Genomic DNA, 11,152 nt, shown 5'->3' on the forward strand with positions numbered 1-11,152 from the left:
CCGCCAGGAACTCCAGATCCATATTTCCAACAGTTTAGATCCTTGCTACTCTGTGTTCCGGGAACAGAAGCATGGACACACTCTGGGAGCCTGTTAGAAACTCAGAATCCCACTTCCCACCCCAGACCTCCTGACCAGGATCTACATTTTCACAAGATCCCAAGCGACCTGTGCACACATTAAAGTTTGGGGAGCACCATCTGTGCATATCCATCTGGACACCCCGTTGTACTCAAGCTCAGCACAGCCACACTGAATGCAGATCCTTCCCCCGAACCACACGCTTCTGCTCTGCTTTCCTTCCCAACGGACAGCTTCTGACCCACGTATGGAGGTAGGGTTGTGTTTTAGGGTGGGATCAATGTCCCCACCATGAGACTACCTCACTTTATAATGAACTCCAAATGACACAGAGCTGGGTCACCCTGGGGTCAGAGATGCTGAAAAGACAGCATGTTCTGTGTGGAAGCCAGCCTAAACCTTAGAGCTAACATGCAGGTGACATGGCTCATCTGAGTCACCACCACCCTGTGCCTGCCCCTGCTGCCGCCAATGCCTCTCAATACTGCCCAGACCTGCTGGCATCCCTGCTAGTCCTCAGTGCTCCACTGAGAGCTCTCCATTGAGAAGGGTGTCTTCAGAGCCCAGACAGGGTCTGCCAGGCAGTGGGGCGCAGAGCGAGGCCAGAGCTCACAGTCACAGGCATGGTCGGTGGTGCGGCGCGAGTGGGCTCCTCGGGCCATGACGCTCAGTGCAGCTTTTTCTCTTTTTGTTTCCTGTGCTGGGAAGCAGCTTTGATGCATACTGTGTTAGGGTCCTTTCTGTTGCAACCTGACTACTTTGAGCAAAACCAGGATTTTAGTAGTAGGATAATGAGGTAGTTTACGGAATTAAAAGATCTGAAAGAAAGAGAAGCATCTGGGGGGTGTTAGGAGCCTGGGGCTGGGATTCTGTGCTTCCAGCACATTCGATTATCTGCTTCTCTCTCAGTGTCCTTGTCATTCTCTGTGGCTTCTCCACTTGCAGGAGACATAGCTGTTGGTAGGTCTGATTTCTGTGATCCTAGTTTCGCTGCTCAAGGGGAAGATGGTTTCTTTCTCCCAAGGATTTGTGCTTTGGACCATTTTTGAGGCCTGGGTCATAAGCCCCATTCTCGGCCCAGCCTAGGTTATAGTCATGCATATCAGAGGCTGAGTGATCAGCAAGGCCACGGATAGTCCCTAAAAGAAAGAGAGGCTTTGGGCTTATTGACGCATGGGCCAACTCCACGATGACACATTAGAAAATATGAAGTGTCCCATGTCATTTTCGCTCCAGTGAGAATCAGGAGGTGGGAGGCTTGGCTTTTTCTTATTTTCCCTGTCAGCTAACAGGGTTACAGTGCTTTGGTGAAGAGGGGATCCTAAAGGAGTCCCAGCCCTCTCCTCCCACCACAGCTGCTCTCGTTCGGGGCTGGGGCTTTGACTTGGCAAGATTGTCTCACCCAGGTGGCCACCCTTTCACCCCTCCATGCTTGCCATGTGACTCCATGCCAGCCCTGGCCTAGGCCAAGACTCCCCACCCAATCTGAGAGTACCTGCACTCTGCCTGCAAGAAGCCACTGCGTTCTGAGCAGTGGGTTCATATTTGTTTAACTTCCTTTAAACGTAAAGCAATTGTCCATTCTGAAAATTACCTACATACAGTTGCTTCCTTTAATGCTTTATAGTAAAAACAAATTGAAGAGATTCCTCTAATTTGTATTTGAACAGTATGTTTCTCCTTATTTTTAGAAACATCAGTGCACGGTTAGTGTCTATCTGATACAGAATGAATGAGTAGACACATTTTTGAAACTTACTGTGTCTGCACATCAAGGTTCATCACCTCAGACAAGTACCAGGTACAAATCATCCACTGCTTCCAGTCTGAGCAGCGCTTGCATGGTTTGCTTCCATGGATAACCGTGGGATGGGCTCTGCTCAGATGCTGTCCATAATTCCCTGGGGAAGCATTTTCAGCAGGGGGAATGGTCAGCAGGTCCCCCATTCATACACCTAATGTGGATCTGTGCAGCTCTGACCAGAGTTTGGGAGAAAGAGTCTGAACAGGATCCGTAGCAATGAGTGGTTAGACTCTAACTGGCAGCTACCGACTCTTAAAATCACATGTTCTTCTTAGTGGAATATGTTGATTTCCATGTATGATGACCCTAAGCTCTCACCAGGCATAAGGGGCGCGTGTCTGGGTGGTTCCACTCTGCAGAGGCCTGGGGGCATTGGAAAACATTGCCCTCTGCCCTGTCACCCTCTCCCCAACCTCTCCCCTTCACTCCCTGTGCCTCCTCCCACTTGGCACCCCCCCCCCGGCCACGGTAGCCCATAAGACTCTGTGCAAATTTGGAATTCACCCTCCACCCTCAAAACACTATCCAGCCACCTGCTGAGACACTGCCATGATAAAACAAAAACCCTTGTGATGATTATGATATGAATGCTGTGCAAAACGTGTACTCTCCCTTCCCAAAGAGATGCTCAGGGAAGTTCTGGTGAGTCTTCCCAGATGGCCTTCCTTCTTAAAAACTGTGTGGTTTATTCACTGCCCTTGAGATGGGCAGAGAGTGAGGGAAAAAACGTGTACTCTCCCTTCCCAAAGAGATGCTCAGGGAAGTTCTGGTGAGTCTTCCCAGATGGTCTTCCTTCTTAAAAACTGTGTGGTTTATTCACTGCCCTTGAGATGGGCAGAGAGTGAGGGAATGAGGTGCGGGGTCAGCGGGGAGGGTGGATTTCCACTTTGCGACGGCAAGTTGTTTTTGCTTCCGGGAAATCAATACCGCTTCCAATCTGGACTCGTTCCAATAAGCCATGAGAGGCACTCAGAAGCTATTGTGGGTCTTTGGGAGCATTTCTCTGGAGCTAAGTGCATGAACAAATATTTGTTTTTTAAAGCTATTGCAATGAGAACCTTAAATAGTAAAGAAATGTTCATTTTGAAAATGCAGGCTAGCTTTAGCATGAATGTTAACATAGAGCACTTGCATAGCAATTTACAGTTTCCAGAATCTGGCAGTATTCATTACCCATTTTTAGCCCCAAGAATTCTATGGGAGGTTAGGTTACCTTTACACAAACATGGAGTTTTCACAAGGCTATTAGGGGATAAGAAACTCGACCAAGTACACACGGATACATAGATGGGCACAACTCATACCCCGTCAGTGTTTAAAATAGATAATTTATCATATGTACATGGTCCATTACACAGCCAAACAGTTTCTATAGTGTGCAGTACACAGCCACCCAGAGTACAGTTGCACATCAGGAAATGTCCTTCACAACACAGTCGACCTGATGACTCTTCCAGAGTGGACGCACCTTCAGGGAGTCCGAGATTCCTGCATGTTATGCAGATCCTCAGAGCAGCTGCCGCACCTATGTACACCCATGCACCCCCCGACCCCCACCCAGACCCATGAGGATTCATGCACAGGGCTGACATGGGCAAGCAGTTGGCAGGAGTGGGGTCTTCAGACACGTTCTCCAGTGTGGCTTGTGCTCCCCACTCTCCTCCCCGCAGTGGACCTGGCAAAGGGCTTTGCTCTCACGTGCGTGGGCATGCCATCAGAGCTGACCGAGCTCTGCACACTTGGGAGAGACCCTCTTGCTCTCATGTGTCACTTGATGGCAACCCCCCCTGCTCCTTTGGAAAAGGTGAGTAAGAACGTCTCGGAGGCTGTTTCTCTACCATCACAGGTCCACCCGCCGAAGGATGTTCTACCTGTCCTGCAGCCTTGGGCATCGTGGGTGGGGAGAGGGCATGGGGTACCCAGAGGCTGACCTGAGTCTTCCCCACAATCTGTTCCTCTGCCATTTAATCATCAGGGTCAGAGCATCTACTTAAAACACAAGATGCCATCGAGTGGCTGCTTGTGACCCACAGTCCATTGCACCCTCAGTGCCCCAGCGATGTTGTCTGATCCTGTGAAAAGCAATTACTGCACATGTACCATCTTACACTTTGGCCTATAATGGCATTCCCTCTGGCTATATACTATGAGCTTGATATCACAGATACTGGAAGGGCAGGAGATTAAAATCAAGATTTAAAAAAGATTTTAAAAAATTAAAACCCAGAGAAAAAAGAGGAAAATGTGAAGGGGACTGGCTCAGCAGAAAATCTCCTTGGGTGCTCTCAGACTCAGAGTCCTCACGCCTCAGGGCTCAGGCCCACGAACAGCTTGTCCTGGGAGATTTGTCCAAGGGCTATGGTCCCTTTTCTTTGGGGGAGAACAGCCTCGTACCTCTTCAAAGTCACCTGGAATGCAGTTGGATAGGGGCTTCCCACCACCCCAAAGGCACGAGTGAAAATACAAAAATAGGGACTTTGTTTCCAAGGTTTCATAAATAACTGAGTGGCAGGTATTAAATAGAACCACAGAAGAGGACGTGTGTTACAGCTTGTTCTCCTCAAAGAGGATCTGGGCGTAGACGGTGCTGGTGGGGACGCCTTTGGCCACCTGGTGGGGCTTGATCAGCTCCAGCTCAGCGTAGGTCAGAGTCTCTTCTGCAATCTTTGGCTATAAGAGAAAAACAGACAGCACAATGCTAGCTAACCGTGGGGAGCTCCACACCACACATTCATTCACCAAGCGTGGGTTTTCATAGCACTTGTGGGATTAAAAGGGGGATGAGTGGACAAAATTTTAGATATTGTTTATATATTGGGTTATATAAACCCAATAACATAATTATGATTAGTTTATATACTGGGTTATATAAACCCAATAACATAATTAATAAGATAGACCTCATCTTATATACAGCACGATGCCCTGCAAAGAGATATTATGATATATTTTCGAGCTGACACGAACACTCACAAAAAAATGATTAAACATTAGGCCACAAAGAAAACTTTTATTTTGAAAAGTAAAAATAATGTAACTGAAGGCTCTGATCAAAAGGAAAACATAAAGGTGGAGACAGAAACAAAAAACAAAATTAGAAATTAATGACCAAACTAGAATTCTATCACCTAGAAATTTTTGTGAATGACATAACCTGTATAAAAATAAAATTTCAGAGTATCTTGAAAATAATGATAAAGAAAATATTACTTCTCAGAACCTAAAAAAAAAAATGGTTGAAGCAGTGCTCAGAGAAAAAACATAGCCTTATATATTTATATCAAACCATATGAATTAAATGGATCAAGCACCCAACTCAAAAAGTTAGAAAAAGAACAAAATAAAGAAAAGAAAAGCAGAAGGACGAAACCCATAAAAATGAAGTGAGACTGCATGAATCAGAACACAGAAAGCAGCAGGGTGTCTAAAAGCTGGTGCTTGGAAAACAACCATAAAACATAAAATTGGAAAATAAATTAATCGAGATAATGGAAAAGCATAAATGAATGAAATAGGAAATGAGAAAGGGGATATAATGTTAATAAAGGAAATTTTAAAAAATTTAAGAAAACTAATTTGCTCAACTTATTGAAAACATTTTGAGATACACATACAAGATAGAATGGGTAATGTTCCAGAAAAAATATAAACTATAAACATTAACTCCAGGAAATCTGAATGTACTAATTACCATCAAATAAAGAAATAGGAAGGAAAGTAGGTAGGTCAAAGTGTTCTTTCTCAAAAGCACCAGGTGAGCAGTTTTACAGGAGAATTTCTAAAAGAAATCTCTTTAAGGAACAGATCAATTCAATGTAATTAAACTAATCAAGAGCATAAAAAAGGGAGAAAATCTTGACATATTTTAGAACAATATCATTTACTAATATACATTTGAAGTCAAATTTATTCAGAGAGAATGAAGAAGTATGTTAAAAGATAATCCTACTAAAGTTGTTTTTATTCCAGGAATGCAAAGATGGTTCGATATTTAAAAAAAACTATTAACATAATTTATAATAGTAATAGATCAAAAGAGAAAAACCATATAATTAGCTCTATAGATGCCGGAAAGACATTTAATAAGATTAAAAATACAGTTTTGTTAAAAACAGTTTTTAAATGAAGTAGTCATAGATGTATATTTTCTTAGCGTGGTTAAGAAACATTATTAAAATAAAGAATAATTGGTCATTCAACTATAGTTATTTTAAAAATATAAAGCTAAATAATTTAAATAATGTGGTACTGGCATATGCAGATATGTGTATTAATGGGACTGGTGAAAAAGTCCAGAAATTAACCTAAATATTATTTTTCAATAAATGCTGTTGCGATACTTAAACAGCCATTTGAGAAAAAAAAATCATATCCATATATCATTCTATGCACCCAGATAAATTCCAGATGAATTAAAAATTTTAATGCAGAAAACAAACCCTTAAAAGTACTGGAAGAACATGTGGAGAGTTTTAAAAAAATAATCTCAGAGTATTTTAAAGTATGACACCAAGTCCAGAAGCAATGGAAAAAGATGTGTACATGTGCATGCTACGTATGGCAAAATATTTTCTAAATAAAGTCAAAGGACAATTGAGAGAGTGTGGAAAATATTTGCAGCTCATATTAAAGGGAATTGCAATTCAACAAATACAATGACCAAACAATCCATTAGAAAATTAAGCAAAGAGCAACAGACAGAAGCAGACTGTCCACAGGGAAGGAATCACAGGTGGCTCTTTCACAGATGGAACGAGACTCAGCCTCTCTCTCAGTAAGAGGACTACTATTTTATTTATTTATTTTTTATTTATTTATTTTTGGCAGCTGGCCGGTTTGGGGATCCGAACACATGACCTCTGTGTTATCAGGCTGTGCTCTGACCAACTGAGCTAACCAGCCGTCCCCAGGACTGCTATTTTAAAATCATACTTAGACATCATTTTTTTTTTTTTTTTCCTTTCAAGTTGCCAAACATAAAAGGAAAAAAAATGTTGACAAAACAAACAACCTCTTGTACATTGTTGGTGGGAGTGTTTCTTGGTACAGGCAAAAAACTGAAAACATGTAAATGGTCATCAACAGGAGACTGGGATATTCATATAATCCAGAGGACTGGCAGGAGACTTACGCTTTATCATACACATTTGTTCCTTTTGAATTTTGTAGTAGGTACGTGTATTTAAACAATGCATTAATTAATTTCAATTCATAATTAGGAAAATAAAAGGTGATCATTAACTTATAGTCATATAGTCATTTTCATTGAAGTAGCCCTGCTCTCTATATTCTAGGATGTTAGATTTAGGGGTTTTGGGTTTCAGTTTTGATTTTGGTTTTGTTATTGTCTTGCTTTTTTTTTTTTTTCCTTCAATTCTGGGCCTACATCTTGGTTATCTCTTGGAAATTCAGAACAAATAAACCATTTACATTCAATTTAAGTTTCTTAAAAAGAAAGTGAAAAGCAAAAAGCCTCTTTTCTTTTGATGAAGCCCCATAACATGGACAGGAAGCAGGAGACTAGGAGAATATACAAAGAACTCCTTAGAGCCACCACCTTCTGGCTGAGGTGACTCTGTGTAAATTGTCCAGCCATTTTTCAACTTGAACGCTAAGGACATTTACATGGATGAGAGCCTTTTGCTTGTCTTTTGACATCAAAAGTCTTCACATTGTTCTTAGTCACCTGTACCTTAGCAGCCAACAAAAACCCTGTTCGCATGCTTGCCTTTGGTTTAATTACATTTCACATTATAATGATTCCATTTAGAAATGCCACGTGTCCTCAAATAAGCACGCAAAACCCAACTCATGTAAATTTTAGAACCAAGATTTATGAAATCATATTGTCCAGGTGTTTTATTACATTACCTTGAAATTGCATTGTTTTCTAGTGTAGATTATCTATTTATTCTTAAGTTATTCCATTACGTTTGGATATGAAAAATAACACTAGCTTTCTCAATACAGGTCACCAGGCTGGCTTGGCTGATGTGTTGTTTTCATACATTTTTATGATATTCCTATAGTAAACATAATTTAATAAAGCCAAAGCACACTAAATAAATAATTGCATCTAGAAAAGCAATAAAGACAAATAAAATTAGTACTTTCATAAGTGGGAAAGGTACTTCAATTACTGCTACAAGCAACAACCCACCATAAAGTGTGTAGAATCATTTCCCTTATGCGTATTTCTGGAATATAATAATTTGATTGAAGATATGAGGCAGCACCAAGAGGCTCAGAACTGTGAAGTGTATATAGTTTCCAAGAGAAGATGCATAATATCTGTCCTTGGCATCTTTAAAGAACCTATTGTTTTTCTGGCATGAACACTTGGCTATCCCATCAACCATGTGCTTAATTACCTTTCGCACCTTGTTTAACTGGAAATAAATTCCTAATGGCCAGTGAAGGGGGTAAACGAGTATTTCTTACCAGTTCTCACCAAGTGGCCTTTCTTTGCACTGACGTTTCAGTGGAAGGCTTTGGTGCCTCTGAGAAGGAGCTTAGAGAAAAATTGGGGCATACCAGTAAGACTAGGTAAGACTATAGAACTGCTAGTTAACCAGGAGCCAGGAGCAGGATGTACTGGTACCTCAGCTGGCTGCCATGTGAGGGTCCTGCTGCAGGCTGACGTTACTTCAGTCAGTGCCACTTCACTGCTATCTTGACTGTACAAACTACACCTGGATTTCAGCTCAGGACTCACTCCTGGTGTCTACAGAATTCAGGATCGGGGGGACAGCAGGTGCTGTCTGAAGGTGGATGAGGAAGCAGCACTTCTGCTAACTCCCTGACAGCTGCTGGCCCTTGAAGCAACCCTCTTGTAGCCCCCATCCTCTTCTTGGGGGTGCAGGAAGTAAAGAAGCATATGAGGCATTCGTGCTCAGAGCAGAAACTTCAAAAATGTTGAGCCCATGAGTTTACACTCTTATGATAACTTTATATTCCACTGAGAGCAAAAGGAAACTGCCCAAAGGAGGGTTTCCAGGCCTCAGACCTGAGCTGTACATCATATGCAGCTATTGCTGTATCCACTGGAAAATGGGCAGAGGTGGGCTGACGGCTGGGAAGTCCTAGTCGAGTCCTTTAGAAAAAGCCCTAGAACTTCCTGAATATGTGAGAAGCAACCCCGCCATTCCTCTCTCCAGGGACAGTTTGGTTTCCCTTCCTTTTTCCGTTTGCTCAGCCTGCAGAGACTCCGGTCAGATTCCCTTTCTATTCCTCAAATAAAGGCCTGGTATTTGTGGTATTCAACTGCCCGGAATCTCCTATGTCCTAAACCCTTTGGTTTATGTACCTCTAACCTCACTTTTCACACACGTCCTACCGGTCAGGGAGAACCCACTCCTCAGCTGGGATCGGGATTCTGGGAGCGAGAGTGGAGGGTCGGATAGGGACGAGTGTGATGCCTCAGAGGGAATTTGGGACAAAGGAGAAGACTCCTAGCTCTGGGCTCCGTGGAAGTGCTCCTGGAGGGGAGGTGCGGAGGAGCGCGGCCCTCGCCCTGTAGCTGCCTGCAGAGCAGGGTGCAGGAGTCTGGACCTCAGATCCAATGTCAGCTGTGTGACCTTGGCCAGTTGCATCACTGGCATTCCGGGAAAATGATACACACCCTGTTGGACAATTGTGAGGATTTAAATGAGATGCGTGTGAACGTTTTGGCACAGCACCTGCACCACAGAAGACGCTAAACGCGTCTGTGCTGAATAAATCAGCGTGTCGGTGTCATCACCTCCTTTCCAGAGAGTCGGCTAAAATATCGTCCACTGGCGCATGATCTGAATTCTTCATGAGTTGACAAGAACAAAGTGAAGTAGCCCTGGATATCTTTTGACAGATAAGGAACAGATTGCAGAAAATTGGTTGTTATGAGCTGAATTGTGCCCCCCCCCCAAATTCCAATGTGGAAGCTGTAACCCCAGCACCCCAGAACGTGAGTCTGTCTGGAGATGGTGTGTTTAAAGAGGTAAAAAAGTTAAAACGAGGTCATTAGGGTGGGGCCTCCTCTAACATGACTGGTATCTTTGTACAAAGAGGATAGTAGGACACAGACACACCAGAGGCAAGACCACGTGAAGACACAGGGAGAAGACGGCCGTCTGCAGAGAAAGGAGGGAGGCCCAGGAGACATCTCCCTGCCGACACCTGGATCTCTCACTTGCAGCCTCCAGAGCTGTGAGATACACATTCTGCTGCGAAGCCTTCCATCTGCGGCCATTTGCTATGGCAGCCAGGGCACACTGATACATCAGTCAAGGTGGGGCAGAGAGAAGGGGAGAAGAGGAAATAGCCTTCTTTGGGGAGAGGAGATGAGCTACCTGACTAGGGGTGGGTGGATACAAGAGACCAATGCACTTCATGTCAAGCCACAGGAGAGCCACCCACTCCCAGGGGAGAGGAGGACTAGGGTCTGTGCATTCACCCCAATGTAGTGAGGGGCAGGCTGGAGTAGAGAGGTGCTGGGATCCTCTGCCCTCTGTGGCATGGCCTTGACCCGAATCTGCTACAGATCTAGCTGCACTGCTGGCAGCCCTTGCCCACCACTGGCCTTTAGGAAAGGGGGCAGCAAGGACTCAGGCATCTCTATTCTGGCTGGTAAGAAGGGCACATGGCTCCAGGTGAGAGAGCAGTGACAGAGGCCTGGTGTGGCTGCCTCCCTCTGAGTAATGAGCCAGGCGTCCAGTGGACCACACCCAGGCCCTCTGCAAGACGGTCCTGCCCCCTGAACTGCACGTGGGGCAGGGACAGAGCCCGCGGTCATTCCCTTCTCCACAGCGGAGCACACGGAGCCTCTGAGGAAGGAGCAGTCCATTGTGTTAAGCCAGGCCATTTTGCCCCGATCCCTGTATCCAGTGGACCACACCCAGGCCCTCTGCAAGACGGTCCTGCCCCCTGAACTGCACGCGGGGCAGGGACAGAGCCCGCGGTCATTCCCTTCTCCACAGCGGAGCACATGGAGCCTCTGAGGAAGGAGCAGTCCATTGTGTTAAGCCAGGCCATTTTGCCCCGATCCCTGTGCCACCGGCCACTCCGCGGCTCTCCCTGACCTGCTTTCTTCTGCTGCCACTCCTCATGAGGACATTGGAAGAAGCAAAACCACTTGCAGACGTGGCAGGACCTCAGGAAGAGGCTGAGGTCCAGGGTGGACCAGGTAGGAGACAGAAGATTCCTACAGAAAGGGCTTCTTGCCTGGGACACGACCATGCTGCGCCTGCCTGCTCAGACTCTCCTGGGCAAGCTCTCTTGTTTCTTCCAGTG

At 44.6% G+C, this 11,152-nt stretch overlaps 1 protein-coding gene across 1 annotated transcript in view; it reads right to left on the minus strand.

Moving 5' to 3' along the window:
- Nucleotides 1–3,193: 3,193 nt before the first annotated feature.
- Nucleotides 3,194–11,152, minus strand: part of VSTM4 (V-set and transmembrane domain containing 4) — a 96,827-nt gene continuing 88,868 nt past the window's right edge. The window contains exon 9 of the mRNA XM_008576040.1: nt 3,194–4,555. Coding sequence (XP_008574262.1) covers nt 4,430–4,555 — 126 coding nt within the window. The 3' untranslated portion in view covers nt 3,194–4,429. The remainder of the gene's footprint in view (nt 4,556–11,152) is intronic.

The sequence above is a fragment of the Galeopterus variegatus genome, unplaced genomic scaffold (assembly GCF_000696425.1).
Source record: "Galeopterus variegatus unplaced genomic scaffold, G_variegatus-3.0.2 Scaffold1276, whole genome shotgun sequence".
Lineage (NCBI taxonomy): Eukaryota > Metazoa > Chordata > Mammalia > Dermoptera > Cynocephalidae > Galeopterus > Galeopterus variegatus.